General features: G+C 41.7%; 1 protein-coding gene across 1 annotated transcript; it reads right to left on the bottom strand.

Moving 5' to 3' along the window:
* Positions 1-569: 569 nt before the first annotated feature.
* On the bottom strand, positions 570-20,759 carry LOC140463657 (protein phosphatase 1K, mitochondrial-like). Its single transcript, XM_072557974.1, has 7 exons — positions 20,706-20,759; positions 12,801-13,247; positions 12,615-12,715; positions 8,181-8,343; positions 7,416-7,560; positions 7,189-7,323; positions 570-6,297 (listed from the first exon to the last, which is right to left on the bottom strand). The coding sequence occupies exons 2-7, from the start codon at positions 13,211-13,213 to the stop codon at positions 6,166-6,168; spliced, it is 1,089 nt and encodes a 362-aa protein (XP_072414075.1). The 5' UTR covers positions 13,214-13,247; positions 20,706-20,759; the 3' UTR covers positions 570-6,165.
* Between the last annotated feature and the right edge of the window lie 3,454 nt (positions 20,760-24,213).

A 24,213-nucleotide genomic window follows, 5' to 3' on the forward strand; every position in this document is an offset into this window, starting at 1 on the left:
AGGAAAAAGCTCAAAATCACACAACTTAATTGATGTTAATTGTGGTGGTGTATGAAGTCAGATGTTGCATTTCCTATATAAAAAACTTGGACGGTGATAATTTAACAGATGGGCAAAATTGGGTAAGACACAGGATATTAAATTACTTCTGCTGTTTTGACAAAAAATCCTGATTCACATTCCAATAGGAATGAATTTAGTTTGGTATAGACAGCATGATCAGTATCATTGGTGATTGTGTGTCCCTCATATGCTTTAGTGGAATGGAGTTTCAGAAGGTGAAATTGGGCATACACTACATGCACTCTTCACAGATGTTAAATGACAAAATTTCCACCATTTCCTGCTTGGTTCAGATTTAAAATGTATGGCAGCTTAAGCTTTTTTTCCAAACTTTCTGCAGGACATTCTAACCATTCTAAATTTGTTATCCCCGTTGACAATAACTGAGATATCATGGAAAAAAAAACATTTTGACATTTTTATAATAAAGAGAGAGTGATAAAAGCTAAATGTTTGAGTGGCTTGGTATTCAAAAAGTTAGCTTCCCACGATCATTCTTGCACAAATATCTTGCATAAATTATCTTTGCTAAGATAATTTAATTTATTCATTTACTTGGTGAAACTGAATACAGTTAAACATTTGAAAAATATTTAATTGAACAAGTGGGTTTTAGACAGTGGGAGTGATCAGTTTACATTCACAACTTGTATGCACAAAATTTGAAGTAGACCTTTAGAAGACAATTTCATACACTAAAGTTCAGTCAAACATCAGTTAGGCTAAAAGGTAACTGAGGAGGATAAGAAGTTGTACAAAAACATTTTTAACCAATTTGGATTGAAAAATGCAATATGTTGAGGGACAACTCAAAATACAGTTAAATGGAAGCAAACAAGATCAATACTGCATTAATGTGTCAATACACAGACTAATCAATTTTGCCGTGAGGGGGGCAGGGATTCCCTCTGGTTTCTCATGCTCCACAGCTACACAGCCAAAATTCTGGAAATGAGCATTAGTGGAACTTTATCATTCAAAAAAAGTAATTGTTATTTTGCACACAGAATGCATTCGGCAGTTCAATGTAGTGGCTATACTTTGGAGGCTCTCACTTTGATACAATGGGATTGAAGGATAAGTCCTGTGTTTAAAGGTGAGAAAAATTCAGCTACTGATTACCCTTTACTAAAGCATTAATTAGCATTAATTCAAATCAAACAAACAATTAGAGCGGTACTACAAGCAGCCCACTATGGCGTTTTCTTAAAGTCACAAATAAGATAAGTCAGTCAACAATACAATAATCTGAAAGGTAGAAAACAAACTTGGTACAGTATTGGAGTTAACTGCCAAAAAATCCTGTTTTAGCACTGGAGAAGGAGAAACCATGAAAAATGTACTCTTTAAAAAAAAAATCTGACAGACAAATGTTAATTCCTTATCTGATTCATCCACAGAGCCACTTTACAAGAACACAAGTGGCAAGAGGATATTACACGCTTGGATAGATTCTGAACAGCTTTACAGTTGAATATTCTGAATACACACAATACCAATAGGTACCCATTAAAGTGAAGTCTCAACAATAATCTTCTGAAACAAAGTTCATACATATAATTTACCTTGGGTCAAAATAGTTGCAGGGCATCTAATAGGCTAAACGTAACCACTCCGATCACACATGAAAACCGGTTACCAGTTCGGCTCAAGGTACAAGGCAGACAGAATCAGAGGCACAAAGATTGTAAAGTCACCTTGAGAGGTTAGAACAAGAGAAAGTTCAGGAAAGGAAGCTCCACAGTTCAGTGAGGGAAAACAAAAAGAGCTATACCCAGTAACAAAGGGTCAAGTTAATTATGTCTGATTAAAGAAATGATAATCTACGATTGATAATTAAATACATGCAGTGCTAAAGGGTTTTTTGCATTCATTTTAAAATTAAGCCAGTTGGAATGGGTAAGGAAGATTACTTGTCACAAATACAGCATCTTCATACCATTCAGATATTTCAAATTAGCCAGTTAGTGAGATGCTATACTTCAAATCAGCAGAAGAGAAGCACAATTTAGACTGAGTGTTGGAATTTTACCTTTCTAAAAAAAGGTAGAAGGATGTACAGAAAATAAACCTGCCCTATTTCTACATGACTTAGAGGAGAAGATAGATAGAATTGTGATGGTGTAACAAGGTGACTAAAGAACTGTTACTAAAGGATAAATTTTGTACACTTCAAAACAGAACTGGATACAGTGTTTGAATCATTCATAGTCATGCTTATTTTTTTTTAAACAACCAGCATTGGGGGAATTGTAGGATACAGAGCAGGGAAAGGGTACATAAGTGTAATATGGCCATCAGCAAAAGTAACTAGAATCCACATAGATAAAGTTAATATAACAAAATCGGTCAAATAATTGTATTCTACAGACCACAGGAGATGGAAGAAATATTCAAATAAATTATGGATTTTTAAAGTTCAATCATGGGTGTTTTCAAACATCCTGATATTAAATTGGCCAGAAGAGGTAGTTAGAGGGGATAATGAAACAGAGCTCCTATAACAATGCTTTTTACAAAAGTCAGGTTTGTTAGCTCAGTTTGCTGGATGGCTGGTTTGTGATGCAGAGTGATGTTCAATTCCCCCACTGGCTGAGATTACCATGCAAGTCACACCTTCTCCTCTTCCTCAAAGAGGTGGTGACCCTCAGGTTATACCACCACTGATAGTGAAGCAGCCCTATGGTCCAGGAGGACTATAGTTAGTGACTTTAATCTTTAATCTGCGAGTCTAACAAGGGAAACTTTGCTATTGGATCTAGTAACAGGGAAGTAACCAAGCATGGCTAACACTAAAGGAGATAGAGACCACAATTGTTACAATTCAGGGTAATTATTTAAGACATGAAGAAAACTAAGTAACAGTTTTAGGGGCCAAACAAAAATTACATGGACAACATATTGGCAAACAATTAGACTTAAATGGTTCTCAGACCAAGGAAAGTATATTGCTTTTGGGCAGTATCAAAGGACATTCAGAAAAAGGCAGGCAAGTCATTGAGATAGAGGACCCCATATCACAGAGTGGGTCCAGAGGAGGTTCATGAGAATGATCCCAGGAATGAAAAGCTTTACATATGAAGAACATTTGAGGACTCTGGGACTATACTCTATGGAGGTAAGGAGGATGAGGGGGATCTGACTGAAACTTACTGAACAGTCTGGACAGAGAGGACATTGGGAAGATGTTGCCATTGGCAGGAGAGATGATGACCGGAGGGCACAGCCTTAGAGTAAAGAGAAGACTGTTTAACATGGAGATAAGGAGAAACATCTTTAGCCAGAGAGTGGTGAATCTGTGGAATTGGTTGCCACAGAAGGTGGTGGAGGCCAGGTCATTGAGTATATTTAAAACAGAGATAGATAAGTTCTTGATTGTCAAAGGGATCAAAGGCTACAGGGAGAAAGTGGCAAAAAAGGATTGAATGTTGGGAAGAGAGAAAATAAAAACACAGCAGATGGTGGAATCCAAGGTAGAAAAGCAGGAGGCTGAAAGGACACAGCAAGCCAGGCAGCATCAGGAGGTGGAGAAGTTGATATTTCAGGTGTAACCCTTTTTCAGGGCTGAATGGTGAAGCAGACTCAATGGACTGAATGGTGTAACTTCTGCTCCTATCTATTTTGGTCTTATCAAGTTGAATGGCAGAATAGGCTTGAAGGATTGAACAGCCAATTCCTGCTTCTAGTTCCTAAGTTTAAGTATAGAAGTTAAGGGCAGAGATACAGATGGAGATAGAAGAAGATTACATCCATGCATTTTAAAAACTGAGATAGTAATCCCTGTACGTACCTTTAACAGAAAGTTGCAGAAGACTAATACATAACTACTGCAATATCTATTCTTCAGAGCAAGTTGAAACTTTAGACTGGTGAGCCTTTAATATTAATTGTACAATAAATAGGCATCCCCTTTAGAAATCATAAGTAGATAATGGCCAAAATACTAATTGTGCTCTCAGAAGATCAAAATGTGAAGTCAATTGACAATGGTTTGCTGGTTGTATTGTCTTGAAGACAGACTAGAAGTAAAATGGTAATTATTCAGTTTGGCAGAAAATAGGAAGTAGTGCTTCACCAGTATCAGCAATGAGACCAGTTCTGTTCATGATTTACAATGTGGACTTTGGAATCAATTTGAATTTGCAGGATGACAGTGTAGAGTGGGAGGAAATGGTCAACAATGAGGAGAATTGCAACAAGTTACAAAATGATATTAACTTTCAGAATGGACATCCAATTGGCAGATTAATTTTAATGGATAAATGTGGTACCACACTTTAGCACCATAACTACAGTTGCCTTTTACATTGGAAAGAACTGGAATGGAGTAAAAGTGCAAAGGTTGTGTTTAATTGAGCTCAGTGATTACATGATAACTCCATACAGGATTGCAGCAGTTGTATCTCAAATTCAGATGGATTCGTTCACAACTTTTGCTCAGGAGGAAGGACATTTGGCGAAAGCGAGGACTGCAGATGCTGGAGATTAGAGTCGAGAGTGTGGTGCTGAAAAAGCACAGCAAGTCAGGCGGCATCTGAGGAGCAGAAAAATCAATGTTTTGGGCAAAAGCGCTTCATCAGGAAGGACATTTGAACAAGTCAGTCTGTTGAGCATTCAGACTTACAAGCTTAAACATTTGATAAGTAGATAATCTGAAAATTGTGGACAATCTGTCAATTTCAGTGCTGATCAAATTTGTGTGACCAGACATCACACATGCAGGATGACCTCAGTCCAGAATCCAGCAAATAAAATTTCAGTCCCAAGTGCTTAAATAATAGATCAAAAAAACAGAAGGTTGGTGTTGACCCAAAAATAAAAAAATTGAAAGGTTTTAATTCAGCATCCACAAGATAATATTTGTGAAGGGAAAAGTGAAACTAGAAATCAATACAAGATAACTAAGGAATGAAATAGGGAAATCAGGAGAAACATCCAGAAGAATGGAATGAAGGGAATTGTACAGATGTATTTTAAAGGCAAGACTGAATAGGTGTACAAGAAAACTAAAATGGGCTCAGATGCTGAAAAAGGCACAGAGGTGCATGTGACGATACTCTGGCTTTAAGAGGTATATTTTATCCTGGTTTTTAAGAAAGAAGGAAAACAGAGGTGCTGAGCTGTCTACTGAAAACACAAAATAAACAGATTGTGAAGACTTGGGTTTTTCAAATCGAACAACAGAAGCAACCTGAATGGGTGTGGTCAAGCTCCCACAGAATCAGGATTTTCAGTTTTAGTTTTCAAGTGTCTTGAATAAGTGGAAGATACTTCCACCCCCCACCCTTCTTGGATCCAGCTAAAAGCTATGGGTTCTCTTCCTGCTGCTGGAGTTGCATTTGAGACAGTATCTGAATTTGCTTTTAAGGTGCTTGTGGGTTGTTACTATATTGGAAGAGTTAACAATTTATTATTCTGTTAATTTTCCCCAATAGAGTTAAGTATTCCAATTTCTTCTCTCATTGTATTTTAACTATAGAGGATGAATAAAGTGTGTTTTGCCTTAAATCCAGTAGTTTGACCAATTGGATTCCATTGGGAACAAGATGCCAGGAACTTGCCTTTAAAATAAGAGTTAACCTAGATCCTATCTTCTTAATAGATTTTGATGGGGTCTGGTCCAGTCCATAACATGCACATGAACCATAAATGAAGACATGGATCGGTACATTTTTATGTACATCACAGGATAGGCCTTTTCACCCATCACGTCTGTGCTGATACTCAACTCACTTCCTTGCTCCCCACCCAGCTTTTCAGGCTTACACACATGTAAATCACAATTGCCTCTTGTCCAAGGCTATAGTATAATATACACATGAACACCAGGGATGTTATGACACTTACTTGAATGTTGAGTTATAGTTACAAGTCAACCGTGGCAAAGTCAGAATGGATAGTCAAAGGCTGACATTGCCAAGTGAATGGCAACAGTATTCAGATCTAACAAAGAAAAATAACTGATGTGGATTACACACAGTATCAATTTCTGTTGCAACATGTGTAGGAAAAATCCAAAAAACACACAAATACAAACATATATTTTATAAAAATGGTGGTAATCTGGATTAGTCTCTAGTAGTTTCCAATATCAGTGAACACTCAGTACCATCTGGAGCTTGCAACCACCATCCTTCCAAAACTTGTCTGACCAAGTGAAGTACTGTATTTCCCCCAGGCACCAAGTGGCACAACCATGGTAGTTACGTTGTCTTGTGTTCCATACTGCAGAGCCTGAAATTTACATTAACAAAAATATAAAATAGCAGGAGTGAACAGTATTCATCTATTCTGGTTTAAAAATTGTGAAAGTAGTTCCCATTCTCTTTGAGAACTTGTAATATCATAGTTACATTCTAAACTTCACTGGCAACTTTTATTAAGCGAAAAGATGGCAATGACAAATAGCACAAAGAAAATTACAGTACAGGAACAGGCCCTTTGACCCTTCAATCCAGCGCCGATCCAGATCCATCTAAAACTGCTGCCTATTTCGAAGGATCTGTATCCCTCTGTTCCCTGCCCATTCATGTATCTGTTGAGATACATCTTAGATGATGCTATCATTCCCACCCCTACCACCTCTGCTGACAACGCGTTCCAGGCACCCACCACCCTCTGCGTGAAGAACATTTCCACTCTCACTTTGAACTTGTGATCCCTAGTAATTGAGTGTTCCACTCTGGGAAGTAGTTTCTTGCTATCCACCCTGTCAACATTGCTCCTGATTTTGTAGGCCTCAATCAGAACCCCCCCCCCACCCCACCACCACCACCTCAATCTTTCTAATTAAAATAATCCTAATCTAATCAGCCTCTTCATAGCTAGCACCCTCCATACTAGGCAACATCCTGGTGAACTCTGCACCCTCTCCAAAGCATCCACATCCTTTTGGTAATGTGGCAACCAGAACTGTATGCAGTGTTCCAAATGTAGCCAAACCAAAGTCTTGTACAACTGTAACATGACCTGCCAACTCATGTACTCAATACCCCGTCCAATGAAGGATAGCTTCCCATATGACTTCTTGACCACTCTATTGACCTGCATTGCCACCTTCAGGGAACAATGGACCTGAAATAGGAAGTTATATTGTCAACAATTAAATACAATAATCTTTCTTGCCTGCTCATTTACAACTCCAGCAGCCTCTGATGGATCCTGGTATTTTTTCACAATGTCACACATCTCTTGTGCCTCCATAATTCCACTAACTCCATCAGTGGTCAGGATCAGGAAACAGTCTTTTGCATGTTCCAACTAGTAATAAATGTTAATATTATATACAGTTAGACTAAATGCTTTGAAAGGCAACATACAAGACACCACAACTAAAACTCAAGATATTTTACCTCGACTGTGTTAACTTCTGGTTGAGCAGTTACTCCAAAAGGTTTGAGATCCACATCCCCAATGCTACGAGTCATGGCTAATCGACCATTCACATAAGGATCTCCAGCACTATTCCAGTCTATGAAACCGCCACATTCCTTAATCCTTAGTGTTTTAAAAAAAAATTGCAATTGCAAACTCCAGTTACGGTTTCCAACCAAATTTTTACAAAATTTAAAATCAATTTCAGATCACCAAATAATTGAACATGCATGACTAGCCTGCTTGATGTCTGTATACTTTCTTCATCTGACAGTGACATTTATACAACTGTTGCTAGAGGTAGAATAGCAGAAATCTATAATACTGAATCTCCACCATCGCATTGTAACTGTCAACTCTTTGCAGTAATTCTGCTACTTCATTGTCTCCCTATAGTTCTGTAACTCCATCTTAATATCTCTTCAATTTTAAGAATAAAAAGAGAGTTTCCAAATCAACTATTCCCTATCTAACATTAGAATTTCTCTTAACCTCTCTCCTCATGCAAAAGATTTAAATTTGATTTTATATAACAACCAGTAGCTGTATAATTTTTAAAAAAGACAAACCAAACTAAATCTTCTTAACACTAGGATTGTTCACACAGCAAGCTAAGTACTTAACTAGTCTCCCATTCTTGGCTACTGAACTGTTGAATCTACAGTGCACACTACTGCATTAAATCTTTCTATAAAATGAGCCACCCAAATTAGATCAGATTTATTTTGAAGATGTACTGATACCTTTTCCTTTCATCTTTCCTTCTTGGGGTGTGATCTTCTGTTAATTGTTTAGCTTTCCCTTCACGACAAAGAATCGCTGGACTATCTCCAACACTGGCGACTACAAGAACGGTTTCATTCATCAAACCTACAGTTGCAGTTGTCCCTGATGTTAACAGCTCACCTGGAAGGGTTAGAAGGGCAAGAAACTTTTGTCCAACAATGTTTAAATGCCATGATTAAAACAGGTCACCCCTAACAATGTAATAACTTTAGAATAGATTTCACAAAGGACAAATATAAATCAAAGCCTTCAAGATTAAAGTCATAAATTGGGTTAATCATTCTCACTTTGTACTACTAATAAAAACTTTCATACCAAAATTAATCTCAATTTCTACTGTTGAAGTTGTTGCCAAACACTGATTAAAAGAGGCTGCTCATTCAAATAATTGCATTACAATATTTGCAGTTAATGAAGCTTGTTGTATCAGGTTCATGTCATACTTAAAAACTACAATCATTAGGAGCAACAAGCTTTTGAACTACAAATTTAAGTTACATTAAAAAATTACAGTTGCAAGGTTGCCTATTTGTAATTACGGTTCAGAGTAATGTCTTAGTTGAATTGCAATTGTGGAAAATTGTGATTGAATTTTTAATTTGCAATTAAGCTGCAGTTAGAAATTTCACTGTTGAAAGCTAACTACCTCAACCATTCACTGTATATTTATATAACTGATTCCAGTCAGATGTACTTAAGTCAAGGAGTTTAAACTGAAGTTTAAAAACAGGGTAATAACATTAAGAAACAAACGGGTGTTCAACTTAGAAAAAAGGACAACCCCACAAAAAGGGTTAACATGGTAATGTTTATAAACATTTGCTGTCGTCATTAGCCCAGACAAGGAACAGTTAGACTCTTTTGCTTAAGTTGAAACGTAGAAGTAGTGACAAATCAAAAGCCTGGCACATCTCATTTAAAATTAAATCACACATTAACAAACGACCCAGATGTATGTATACAGCAGTACAACTCTTTCAAATGTTGAAATAAAAAGGAGAGAGAGTTGTAATTGCCACAATACAAACCAAACTAGTTAAAGAAGAAACAAGCAAACCTGGTTAGCAAGTGTTTTACTCTTTCCAGGTGATAATCTTCCAAAATTTGATCAGATTGTGGGCAAAATTGTTACAAAAATGAAGCTAACTTCAAAATTGCTTGAAAGAGGAATGGTCAGAGAGCCAGAAGCACAAAAAACCCAAAACGCATCACAGCCCTATTAACATCTAAAACAAGGCCTTCAAAACTGGAAAAGGACTCCAAAAATAAAGAATTACAAAAGCTTGGAGCCACAAAACAGAAATACTGATGCTTGTTAGACAGGCTGGCAATGTTTAATGGTTAAATATGCTATGCTTTTTGGAAAACTGCATATATGGTGTATAAAAATTAATGTGAAGCAATGAGTAGCATTAAAAACAGAACAGCACAAAGTTTCAAGATTCTGAAAGGCAAACCATGACAAGATAGAAAGCGAAACACAGCCAGACACTGTAGTTGGAATTGGACATAATATTCAGAGCAGAAGTGAACATAATCGGAAACTCGATTTTCAGCCAAACTGATCAAAGTGAAGTCTGATAAAAGGACTTTTTCCAGACATAACTATAGTGGATATATTTCACATTTTCCTCCATTTCAAAATGACAATTGCTATCAGATGCTTTCTGTCCCACTAATAAATACATGTCCAGAATTATCCACCTTAAAAGCTATCATGCTACAACATACGTGGCCGATCCTCACACTGAATCCTGGTTCTCGGACTCTTCCTTGATTTAGAGTGACATCATTGTCTTAAGCCTCGTTGTTGCTGTGATCACAGCAAATGAAAGTGAGTCAGATCTCATTGTTCACAGAGTCAGATATACAGCACAGAAACAGACCCTTCGGTCCAATCTGTCCATGCCGACCAGATAGCCCAACCCAATCTAGTCCCACCTGCCAGCACCCGGCCCATATCCCTCCATACCCTTCCTAATCATATACCCATCCAAATGCCTTTTAAATGTTGCAATTGAACCAGCCTCCAATACTTCCTCTGGCAGCTCATTCCATACATGCACTACCCTCTGAGTCAAAAAGTTGCCCCTTATAATCCCTTTGATATCTTTCCCCTCTCACCCTAAATTTATGCCCTCTAGTTCTGGACTCCCCCAACCCTTGTGGTTGGAGGGTTCACAGGCGGAAAGAAATTAGAGCACGAGGCAGCCTCCTCCCACCCTGCCCCCTGTAAAAGCTACCTAGACTACACCTCCTCCCACCCTGCCCCCTGTAATACACTGGCCCCACCCCCCACCTTTTCCTCCGCTACATCAATGACTGTATCGGCGCTGCCTCGTGCTCCCACGAGGAGGTTGAACAGTTCATCCACTTTACCAACACTTTCCACCCTGACCTCAAATTCACCTGGACCGTCTCAGACTCCTCCCTCCCCTTCCTAGACCTTTCCATTTACATCTCGGGTGACCGAATTGACACGGACATTTCATATAGACCGACCGACTCCCACAGCTGCCTAGACTACACCTCCTCCCACCCTGCCCCCTGTAAGAATGCCATCCCATATTCCCAATTCCTTCGTCTCCGCCACATCTGCTCCCAGGAGGACCAGTTCCAAAACAGTACCACCCAGATGGCCTCCTTCTTCAAGGATCGCAATTTCCCCCCAGACGTAGTCGACGATGCCCTCCACCACATCTCTTCTTCTTCCCGCTCCTCCGCCCTTGAGCCCCGCCCCGCCCCTCCAACCGCCACCAGGACAGAACCCCACTGGTCCTCACCTACCACCCCACCAACCTCCATGTCCAGCGTATCATCCGCCATCATTTCCGCCACCTCCAAACGGACCCCACCACCAGGGACATATTTCCCTCCCCTCCCCCATCAGCGTTCTGAAAAGACCACTCCCTCTGTGACTCCCTCGTCAGGTCCACACCCCCCTCCAACCCAACCTCCACTCCCGGCACCTTCCCCTGCAACCACAAGAAATGCAAAACTTGCGCCCACGCCTCCCCCCTTACCTCCCTCCAAGGCCCCAAGGGATACTTCCATATCCGCCACAAATTCTCCAGCACCTCCACACACATCATCTATTGCATCCGCTGCACCCGATGTGGCCTCCTCTATATTGAGGAGACAGGCAGCCTACTTGCGGAACGTTTCAGAGAACATCTCTGGGACACCCGGACCAACCAACCCAACCACCCCGTAGCCCAACACTTCAACTCCCCCTCCCACTCCACCAAGGACATGCAGGTCCTTGGACTCCTCCATCACCAGACCATGGCAACATGACGGTTGGAGGAAGAACGCCTCATCTTCTGCCTGGGAACCCTCCAACCACAAGGGATGAACTCAGATTTCTCCAGTTTCCTCATTTCCCCTCCCCCCACCTTGTCTCAGTCAAATCCCTCGAACTCAGCACCGCCTTCCTAACCTGCAATCTTCTTCCTGACCTCTCCGCCCCCACCCCACTCCAGCCTATCACCCTCACCTTGACCTCCCTCCACCTATCGCATTCCCAACACCCCTTCCCCAAGTCCCTTCTCCCTACCTTTTATCTTAGCCTGCTGGACACACTTTCCTCATTCCTGAAGGGATGATGCCCGAAACATCGATTCTCCTGTTCCTTGGATGCTGCCTGACCTGCTGCGCTTTTCCAGCAACACATTTTCAGCTCTGATCTCCAGCATCTGCAGTCCTCACTTTCTCCTCTAAGGTATTACTCAAACTCACTGGTATTACTCAATTAATAGCTAGAATTGTTAATGCAGAGATGGCATACAAATCTACTTTGCAAATTAGTGATCATAATATTGCTAAGATCACAGTTCAAATAGTTTGGTCAGTGGGCTTGATTTAGTGACAGAGATAGGAGCCATTTGTTCTGTTAAGTCTGCAAGAAGACAGGGAACAAGTTTCCTGGTCTCCATTTTAGTTAGCATTCTGCCTGGGTGAATGGAGGAAACAATTCACCTATGAGCCTTAAAATTGGAGGAGTTGTCTCAAATGCTTCTTTTATTCAATGGTCAAATTTGCAGCTAACCAGCTCCAAGGAAAGATTCAAAAATATGCCAATAGGAAATCCATCCTTTTTAAATAGAAGATTCTAAGAACAGAGGGTTTACGGAAGAGTACATGGAGTTTCCTTTACAGTGAGACACTGTTCAATTTGGAATCACTCCAGTGCTAGGAAGAAGAACACAGCTGAAGAAATGACAGTGCTCATCAGCATACCAAGCTCACGGTTTCTCAAACGTGGATCCAGAAACCCCCCAGCAAACAATGTTAGCACATGAGAAATTTAACAGCATTCCAAATACAATTTATATTTTGATTATCTGTTGCAACATATGGCACCCTTCAGGTAGGAGATGATTGCAACTCACCTTCCTTCAAACCATAAGTGTTTTGTATGAAGTCACTATCTATTTGTAGAAACGAATGTAGCAAGACATTTTCCAAATTTGCTTCTATTTTTAGATTTTGTCTTTGAAAAAATAAAAGCGGACATCAGTGCAATAAGGACAAAACCTAAAAATCTAAACATTGCTAAAAAACAGTCAAATACTTACTGAATATAGTGCCCGATGTATTGGGAACAAATTTCAGCAGCATCAGCCCCTCCATGCCCGTCAAAGACAGCAAAACATGATAATCCATTTGGAAGTTTAAGTACACTGAAGCGATCTTCATTCTCCTTTCTCTTTCCAATCTGGCATACACAGCCAACATTGGCTATCTTCTCTTTATACTGAAGAGCTGATATTCTAGGTGGTAAAATAACTGGGTCATCTAACCAAATGCCAAAGCTTTCCCAAGTTGGGAACTGCTTGCTTCGTTCAATAGCTGCCCAGTTCATTTTAGTGCTAACAGTGGACAATGGACAGGAATGGCGAGGTTTCTGCTGGAAACACATGAGCTTCATTGTTTTATCAGCTAGAAACCTGCCAGGGCGGCAAACAAGGGAGACTGCAAACGTGGCCATAACAAAGGTCTAAAACAGAAATCTTCACAGAAACCTTGAGGAGAAAGAAAAAGGTTATTAAGTTTACTAAACTTACATTAGCAAGTCAAAATCTAAATGATACAACAACAATGAGTCCAATAACATTCATTGTGGGGACTTTGTCTAGTGGGATGATTGCTCAACCATTAATCTGAAGACCCAGTTTGAAATCCCACCATGATATAGATGATGGAATTGAATTTTAGGAAAAAAGGTGGGAGAGAGTGTGAATGAGATCATGAAACCATTGCAGATTGTTGGAAAAACCCATCTTGTTCACCAATATCCTTTAGAGAGGGAAACTGCCATCTTGACTTTGTCTGACTACATGAGACTCCAGACCCATGGTTTACTTAACTGCCCTCTGGGCAATCAAGAATGGACAAATGCTGGCAGAGCCATTGATGCCCATGTTTTGAAGCAATTTAAAAAATGACTAAAAGAAATGTATCAAGCAAATATGGCATATCAGTAGCAACAGCATAGTTTAGTTATCACTGAATGCAGTTCACAGCAACATGTTCCTCCTGCTCTGTGCAAGTTGGGCACAGTTCCAGTACCCAGGACTAGAATTAATGCAGTAAGTGCTTCCTGTTGTAGCTCCTGAAAGCCCAAGTACTATGGACAGTATGTACAAAGAGGTGCTCACTCCACAGATATGGAGGGAATAGATGTCTTGAAGCAACTACAGGATATTCTGGAACAGGAAGGTGAAGGCCAATGATCATGATACATAAAGGTATCAAGACATAGGTTTGAAAAAAAAAATGAATGAGATCCTAAAAGCAGAATATAGGAAGTTAGGAAGCAAGTTTAAAAAGTAGAACCAGATTGCTACCAGAGCAATGTGCTAATCAAAGTAGAAATAGCAGGATGAGATGAATATATGGCTGGAGGAATGGTGCGAGGGGAGGGTTTCAGGGGACCAGTACAAACTGAATGGGTTGCACCAGAGCAAAACATGCCTACACAGGGCAAGAAAAGTATTTGCTACAAAAATCAAATGAGAAAGACTATGATGTAATTAAAGAAACTAGCATAGAAAGGGGAGGTTCTAAATGGTCAGGCAGGCTTAGGTAGGTGAAATCTTCAGACCCAGATGAAATCTATCCCAGGTTTATGAGTGAGGCCAGCAGGAAAACAGCAATGGCACGGACAATAATTCTCAATTCCTCTCTGGCCACAGGAGAAGTGCCAGAGCACTGGAGAACAGACAATGTGGATTATTCAAGTAAGGAAAAGGGACAAAGCAGGAAACTACAATCCAGTCTAACCAGAGTGCTGGTGAAACTATTGGAAGCAATTTGGAAGGTCTGAATTAACCTGCACTCAGAGGCAAGATTGAAAAATCAAGAACAGTCAGCATTGTTTTGTTAAGGGGAGGTCATGTCTGACCAACTTGATTGAATTTGTCCGAAGAGGTGACCTGTTGTGAAGAGAATGGCAACAGTTTTGACAGATTACAATGGTTTCAGCAAGTTTTTTGATAAGGTCCTGCACGGAAGACTCAGCCCAATTTCCTTGGATCCCATGATTTCTGAGCTTTGATGTTTGTATCTAGAATTAGCTGGTTGGCAAGAAGTTGGTAGAGGAGTATTTTTCCAACTACAAGCCTGTGTTCAACAGGGTCCCCCAGAGATCAGTGTAGCGCCTCTTGCTGTTTATTGTATATTATGGGATGTGGACATTACTGGCTGGGCCAACATTTATTGTCCATCCCTAGTTGCTCTTAGATAGTGAACTGCCTTCTTCAGCTTCTCCAATCTGTGTGTTGTAGGTCCACCACGATGTCATTAGGAAGACTTTTCCAGGATTTTAACCTAACAGTGAAGGAACAGCAATATATTTTCAAGTTAGGCGGTGTGTGGTTTGAAGTAAAAACAGGAGCACCTGCTGTCTTTGTCCTTCAAAATGTTACTTGTCGTGGAATTGGAAAGTGCAGTCCAAGACAGTGGTTCCTGACCTTCAGTATTAAGGCACTTTGAGAAACAATTTCACAACACAGTGGAAAGATGATGATATGCAACTGCCACACAGTCATACAGAATATTTGGTCTGGCACATAACTTAGCAGACATCTCTTCTCCTGAAGATGCATGAAGAATGTCAGCAGAAAACTAAAACTAGGTACAGCAGGCAATTAGAATTTTGGCATTATTGTTAAAGGAAGAGTGTATAAAGGGAAGTTTTGCTGTAACTACAAGGAATGAGTGAAACCATAGGAATGTTAGAACATAGAACATAGAAAAGTACAGACCCTGTGGCCCGCGATGTTGTGCTGAGGTTTAATCCTAATGTAAAACATAGTAACTTAACCTACGCATCCCTCAACTCACTGCTATCCATGTGCATGTCCAGCAGTCGCTTAAATGTCCCAATGACTCTGCTTCCACCACCACAGTTGGCAAAGCATTCCATATCTTCACAGCTGTCTGCATTAAAAATATACCTCTGATGTCTCCTTTATACCTTCCTCCTAAGATCTTCAAACTATATGACTCCTCGTACCAGTCAATCCTGTCTCTATCTATTCCACTCAGTATCTTGTATACCTCGAACAGGTCTCCTCTCTTCCTCCTCTCCAGAGAGAAAAGTCCAAATTTATTCAACCTTTCTTCATAAGGCAAGCCCTCCAGTCAAGGCAGCATCCTGATAAACCTTCTTTGCACCCTCTCCAAAGCCTCTATCTTTCCTATAGTAGGGTGAGAACTGGACACAATATTTCAAGTGTGGTCTCACCAGGGACTTGCAGAGCTGTAGCAAAACCTCGCGGCTCTTAAACTCGATCCCCCTGTTAATGAAAGCCAAAACACCATATGCTTTCTTAACAACCTTGTCCATTTGGGTGGCAACTTTGAGGGATCAATGTACTTGCACACCCAGATCCCTCTGTTCCTCCACACTGCCAAGAATCCTGTTCTTAATCCTATATTCAGCATTCAAGTTCAACCTTCCAAAATGCATTACTTAGCATTTATCCAGGTTGAACTCCATCTGCCATTTCTCAGTCCAGCTCTACATCTTGTCTATGTCGTGCTGTAGCCTGCAGTAGACCTCTATACTATCGACAATACCTCCAACCTTAGTATCATCTACAAATTTACTAACCCACCCCTCAACCTCCTCATCCAAGTCATTTATAAAAACTACAAAGAGCAGAGGCCCAAGAACAGAGCCCTGCGGGACCCCACTCAACACTGACCTCCAGGCAGAATACTTTCCAACTACAATCACTCTCTGCCTTCTGTCAGCCAGCCAATTCGGAATCCAGAATACCAAATCTCTCTGTATCCCATACCTCCTGACTTTATGAATGAGCCTACCACAGGGAACCTTATCAAATGCCTTGCTGAAGTCTAGATACACCACATCCAGTGCTCGACCTTCGTCGACCTGTCTTGACACCTCCTCAAAGAATTCAATAAGATTTGTGAGGCATGACCTGCCCCTCACAAAGCCATGCTGACTGCCTTTAATCACACTATGCTTTGCCAAAGAGTCATAAATCCTATCCCTTAGAATTCTTTCCAAAACTTTGCTGACCACAGAGGTTTGTAATGACTGACAGGTTTGTAATTGCCAGGGATTTCCCTCCTACCCTTCTTGAAAAAGGGGAACCACATTCGCCTCCTTCCAATCCTCCAGTATGACTCCCGTAGAGCGTGAGGAGGCAAATATCCTCGCCAGCGGCTTAGCAACCTCCTTTCTCACTTCCCGGAGCAGCCTAGGATAAATCCGGTCTGGCCCTGGGGACTTATCAATCTTAATGTTTTCCAAAATTTTCAGCACATCAACTTCATCAATCTTGATCTGGTCAAGACTGTATCCCAGCTCCTCTAAGTTTTCATTCATAACAAGGTCCCTTTCCTTGGTGAAAACTGAAGCAAAAAAAACTCAGTTAGGGCTTCCCCTATCTGCTCAGACTCCACGCACAAGCTCCCTCTGCTATCCCTGATCAGCCCTATCTTCTCCCTGATCATTCTCTTATTCCTCACGTATGAGTAAAATGCCTTTGGGTGCACCCTAATCCTTCTTGCCAAGCCTTTATCGTGCCTTCTCTTGGCTTTCCTCAGTCCTTTTCTGAGCTCCTTTCTAGCAAGCCTGTAATCCTCTAAAGCTGTATTAGATCCTTGCTTCTTCCATCTTACAGAAGCTACCTCTTTCCTTTTGATGAGAAGCTCCTCGGTTCTCATCATCCAATGTTCCTTAATCTTACCCCTTCTTATCTGTCTCAGAGGAACAAATTTGTGCATCACTCGCAACAATTGCTCCTTAAATAGTCTCCACATGTCTGCTGTGCCCTTTCTGTGGAACAATTGCTCCCAGTCTGTACTTCCCAACTCCTGTCATAAGTTCCTTTTCCCCAATTAGATATCATTCCTCAGTAACTGCTCCTTTTACTCTCCAAGGCTATGCTAAATGTGAGGCAGTTGTGATCACTGTCACCAAAGTGTTCTCCCACCTGTCCAGGCTCGTTGCCAAGCACCAAATTCAAAATGGCCTCTCTCATCGTCAGTCTGTCTACATACTGAGTAAGGAAACCCTCCTGAACACACCTGACAAAAATGACTCCAATCAAACCATCTGCACTTCAGAGGTTCCAGTCGATATTGGGAACACTGAAATCACCCATAACAACAACCCTGCTACTTCTGCATTTTTCCAGAATTTGCCCACCTGTGAGTTCTTCAATCTCTCCATACTATTAGGTGGTCTGTAGAAAACCCCCCAATGCTGTGGCTGTTCCTAACTTCTACCCCTACTGACTCAGTAGAGAAACCTTCGTCAATAACCTTTGTTTCTGTAGCTGTGATACACTCTGATTAGCAATGCTACATCCCCTCCTCTTTTTCCACCCTCCCTGTTCTTTTTAAACATACTCAACCCTGGAACATCAAGCAACCATTCCTGCCCCAGTGAAACCCACGTCTCGGTTATGGCCACAACATCGTAGCCCCAAGTACTGATCTATGCTCTAAGTTTGTCACTCTTATTTCAGACACTCCTTGCATTAAAGCAGACACTTTAACCGATCCCTTTGTTTCATCACATGAGAAACCTTCCTGATAGATTCAATACATCCTGTCACTGCCCCATCTGCAACTGTCCCCCTCTCAGACATGTGGCTCTGATTCCCACCCCCCTACCAAACTAGCTTAAACCCTCCCGAATCACATGAGCAAATGACTCACCCAGGACATTTGTACCCCTCCAGTTCAGGCGCAACCCATCCTTCACGTATAGGTCCCACCTTCCCCAGAAGGTATCCCAATGGTCTAGGGTATCTGAAGCCCTTCCTCCCACACCAGCCTCAGCCACGTGTGAAGCTGCACTCACTGCTGGTTCCTCATCTCACTATCTCGTGGCACTGGTAGCAAACTTGAGATCACCACTCTACTCGTCCTGCTCTTCAGCTTCCAACCTAACTCTCTGTCGTCACTTTTCAGATCCTGTGTACAATTGTGTACAATCTGTATACAATTTTGGTCCCCTTGAGGGATGTAGTTAGACTGGAGGTATTTAAGGGGAGGTTCACCAGATTGATTCCAGAGATGTGGGCTTGTCTTATGACAAGATGGTTTAAGCCTACTCACGATAGAAGAATGAGAGATCTAATTGAAATATACAAGATGCTACAGGGATTTGACAACATAGATATGTAAAGGATCAAAAGTTTGTGAGAAGATTTGTAGCTTGGGTGCTCGTTGTTGTGGTACTGTTCGCCGGGCTGGGAATTTGTGTTGCAGACGTTTCGTCCCCTGTCTGGGACGAAGCTTCACAGGAGGCTCCCAAGCACTGAGGATAACAGAACCACAACATATATAAAGGATGTTTCCACATGGGGCAATGTAGAGCAAGGAGCTATAATTTTAAGATAAGGAGCAACAGATTTAAAAGTGTAGCAGAAAATTACAGCTCCCCAAGGGTCATGAATCTGAAATTCACTACCCCAGAGTGGATTCTGGGACATTAAGTTTAAGGGGGGGGGGGGGGGGGGGAGATTTTATTAATACTGGGTTGGAGGGTTTTGGGGAGCACGCAGAAAAGTGGTGATGCCAAAATGGGATCAGCCATCAAATGACAGGGCAGGCTCAGGGGACTGAATTGCCTATTCCTACTTCCTGATTCTGATACCACTGAGTAATAGACAGAGGCACCAGAGCAGATTGGAAGCATAGACACAGCCTTGCTCCGAGAAAGCAGCACTGTTTCACAAACATTGATACACACACTTACTAGTTTAAAAACACTGATTTAAGAAACTTTGGTGAATGCCTGCAGTGTATCTTGATGTACACACTGCTGCTAAGTGTCAGTGGAGGGAGTGAATGCAGTGCCAATCAAGTCGGCTGTTTTGTGCTGGGTGGTGTCAAACACGTGTTGTTGAAACTGCACTCATCCAGGCAAGTGATCACCATTTGACATGTGCCTTGATAGTCAACAGGTGTTAAGAGTCAGTGCTGAGCTTCTCACTACAATATGCCTAGCCTCTGATCTGCATTTGTAACCATTATATTTGTATGTCTAGTCCAGTTCCCAGTGAATGATAACTCCCAGGATGTTGAGAGTGATGGCAATGCCATTAAATGTCAAGGGGTAGAAGTTAGATTTTCTTCATAAAGATGAAGATTGCCTGACTGTGGTACAAATGTTCCTTGTCACTTTTCAGCCCAAGCCTGGATATTGTCTAGGTCCTGCTGCATTTCAACATGGACTGTTTCATTACCAGACTCACAAACAATGCAGTCATCAGTAAATAGCCCTACTTCTGACTTTATGATGGAGAGATAGTGATTGATGAAGCAGCTGAAGACAGTTGGACCTAGGATATCACCAAGGAACACCTACAGCGATGTCCTGGAACTGAACTGAAATGATTGGTATCCAACAACCACAACCAATTTTGTGCGCTTATGACTCCAACCCCCAGTGAACCTGTTCAGTATGAAGAGTCACCCAGCTCAAATTTTCACTTTCATCAAAGGGATGCTGCCAGACCTGCAAAGCTTCACTAGTAACTTCTGTTTTGAAAGAAAAAGTCAACTGCTTTTACTCCCCTCTCGTTTGAGGGGTTATCCCTTTCCTGCAGTTTGGTCTAAAGATGCAGTCCCAATCCAAGCCTCTACATTTTTGGTTTTTGCTGAAACCAGATACAAGTTCCTCAGCACTCTGTGTACTAATGTGCTGGCAGCAACCCCTGCTTAGGTCGGTCAGCTGTCGAGGATGATCATACAGATAAACATGATACCACCCCTGCTCCAAGCCCAGCTGGTGCTATACAGTTCTGCAGCATGTATCTGGAGAACCACAAACCAAGCAGCGTGCATTGGCTCAAATCAAAAACTGTCACCCCTTTTCCTCCACCTCTCGCAATAATTACTCCTTGACTCCGTCAGCACTTTCGGTTTAAACCGATTCTCCTGGTTAATACGGACAATAATAACATTTTAAGTGTCCCCAAAAAACTCACCAGGCGGTTGCTGGGCTCACACTTAACACACGGCGCTCTCCCCTGAATGTCGCCAACCAACGCGGCTGAAACCCGCGCTTATATAGAGCGCCGCGGAGCGAGACACAGGCCAAGCCCAATGAAATGCACCCCTGCCAGCGTACTCACACTACACCTCTCATTCACTTTGTCAATACTGGCATACATTTACTACACTAATGCCCTGTGAAAATATGTTCACCTTGACGGTAAATCACAATCTGCTTTCTGTTTTGTTGTGCATTATGTATTCAACTCATGGTCCAGTGATTCTGCATGTTCTGATCTTAATGTGTGCTAACTTATTTGAAGGTTTGTCTGAAATACACGCATACTAACCGCATCCATTGCATTACCCTGCTCATTCTTTTTGTAATTCTTCAAAAAAATTAGTAAGAGAGCAAAAAGGCAACCTTACTTAACAGAATTAACATTGATTAATTGAATACTGTAAAAAAAAGTTCACAGATATTTTGAAACATTTAAAGTATATACAGTACATATACCTTAAAAACAATTATAAAATCACGGAATCTTTACAGTGTGGAGAGGCCGTTCGGGCCATCAAGTTGCACGGACCCTCCGAATCGCATCCCACCCAAATCCAGTCCCCTGTCTCCGTAACACCGCTTTTACCATGGCTCATCTATGTAGCCTGCACATCCCTGTACATTGTGGACAATTTAGAATGGCCAATCCACCTCACCAGCACATCTTTGGACATGGATTTTTTTTTTCATTAAAATGACTACTCTCCATTGAGAACCCCAATCACATTTACCCAGTCTGGGCTAGTGTTTCCAAGATGTGGCAATCATAACCTGATGGCAGTCCACTCCTATTTTAGGTTAAGAAAGAACTCAACAGTTCTGGCAGGAGATTCCAATCAGGGATACTTAAAAAAAGGCGTGAACACTTTAAATCAGATAGGTCCGTCCTGGTAAAGGATAGTAGAGGCCAAGAAAACCACATCTCCTTTCTCGCAACAGTCAGTCAGTTGTGGCATTCTGTGATTTAAATGTCTGGTGTGACAGACAACCACTTTGACACTGCCTGTGAAAGGGTAAATAAGTACTGCAAGACAAATGCGAGATTGCAGGAGGAGGGGTGTCGGAGGCTGAGGGCAATCTTATAGAGGTTTACAAAATTATGAGGGGCATGGATAGGATAAATAGGCAAAGTATTTTCCCTGGGGTAGGGGAGTCTAGAACAAGAGGGCATAGGTTTAGGGTGAGGGGGGTAAGTTATAAAAGGGTAGTGGGTTTGGCAGCCTTGAAAGTGAATAAATCATAGAATCCCTACAATGTCAAAACAGGCCCTTCGCCCCAACACGTCCACACCAACCCTCTGAAGAGTAACCTACCTAGACCAATTTCCCTATCCTATTATCCTATATTTATTCCTAACTAATGTTCTTTGGTATGCCTTCCCTTATTGGTCAGAGCATTGAGTACAGGAGTTGGGACATCATGTTGCGGCTGTGCAGGACATTGGCTAGGCCACTATTGGAATATTGCGTGTAATTCTGGTCTCCTTTCTAGATTAGATTAGATTAGATTACTTACAGTGTGGAAACAGGCCCTTCAGCCCAACAAGTCCACACCAACGCGCAACCCACCCAGACCTATTCCCCTACATTTACCCATTTACCTAACACTATGGGCAATTTAGCACGGCCAATTCACCTAACCTGCACATTTTTGGACTGTGGGAGGAAACCAGAGCACCCGGAGGAAACTCACGCAGAAACAGGGAGAATGTGCAAACTCCACACAGTCAGTCACCTGAGACGGGAATTGAACCCGGGTCTCTGGCGCTGTGAGGCAACAGTGCTAACCACTGAGCCACCGTGCCGCCCATACTAGCGGAAAGATGTTGTGAAACTTGAAAGGGTTCAGAAAAGATTTACAAAGGTGTTGCCAGGGTTGGAGGATTTGAGCCACAGGAAGAGGCTGAACAGGCTGGGGCTGTTTGACCTGGAGCATCGGAGGCTGAGGGGTGACCTTATAGAGGTTTACAAAATTATGAGGGGCATGGATAGGGTAAATAGACAAAGTCCTTTCCCTCGGGTCGGGGAGTCCAGAACGGGCATAGGTTTAGGGTGAGAGGGGAAAGATATAAAAGAGACCTAAGGGGCAACTTTTTCATGCAGAGGGTGGTGCGTGTATGGAATGGGCTGCCAGAGGAAGTGGTGGAGACTGCTACAATTGTAACATTTAAGAGGCATTTGGATGGGTATATGAATAGGAAGGGTTTGGAGGGATATGGGCTGGGTGCTGGGACTAGATTGGGTTGGGATATCTAGTCGGTATGGACCGAAGGGTCTAGTTCTGTGCTGTACATCTCTATGACTCTAATTCACTTAACCTGCACATCTTTAGATTGTGGTAGGAAACCGGAACACCCGGAGGAACCCCATGCGGACACGGGGAGAATGTGCAAACTCCACACAGACAGACAGTCGTGCAAGGTTGGAATCGAACCAGAGCACCTGGCGCTGTGAGGCAGTAGTGCTAACCACTGAGCCACCATGCCACCCCTTCAAGCTCAGGATGAGATGCATCTCAGACTGTTACAGAAGGCAAGGGAGAATGTACTGGGGCTCTGGCAACAAATGTTAAATCCTTTCTGGCCACAGATAAAGACTGCTAAGGGATAGACAGGAAATTATAGGCCAGTCAATCTAACCTGGACAGTGGGGAAGTTACTGGAAAGAATTCTGAGCAATGGAATGTACCTGTAATTGAAGAGATACAGATTAATTAGAAATACTCAACATTAATTTATTAAGGGAAAGTAAAGTAGTGTTTGAAAATTTGATTTAAATTTTGAGGAGGTAACCAGGAGAGTTGGTGATGGTAATGCTTTGATGTAGTCTACATATACGGTAAAATGGCACATTGGATCCACAATTACCTGGGAGGCAGGAAGCAAAGGATGATGGTAGAGGGATGTTTCTGTGACTGGAGATTTGTTTTCAGTGTTGTGTTGGGTACCTTGCTGTTGTGGTGTACATTATGATTTGGACTTACATCAAGAAATGCAAAAACATTTGATGACATGAAAATTGGTAAGTTGGTAAATCACGAGGAGAGAGTATGTGGGGCCATCAAGGTGGATAGAATGGAGCTTTTTCATTAGTAGAGGGTTCACTAAGCAGGCGCAAGGGATTTAAGCTATAAGATAGAACGCTAAAAGGAAAGCTGAGGAGAAATGTTTTCACTCAGAGGTTTATGGGAGTCTGGAACTCCCATTGCCTAAAAGATTGCCCTGTTCTGAAGAAGAGGCACTGGACTTGAAACGTTAACTGTACTTTTTTTCTACAGATGCTGCCAGACCAAGTAAGTTTTTTCAAACGTTCTGTTTTTGCCTAAAAACATGGGTTGAATCAGAAACTCTTGATAAATGGAAACAGTATTTACATATATACTTGCATCCCCACAGCCTGCAAACTATGGGCCAAAAGCTAGAAAATGGGATAAGTGTGGTC

This window comes from Chiloscyllium punctatum, chromosome 38 (assembly GCF_047496795.1).
Source record: "Chiloscyllium punctatum isolate Juve2018m chromosome 38, sChiPun1.3, whole genome shotgun sequence".
Classification (NCBI taxonomy): Eukaryota; Metazoa; Chordata; class Chondrichthyes; order Orectolobiformes; family Hemiscylliidae; genus Chiloscyllium; species Chiloscyllium punctatum.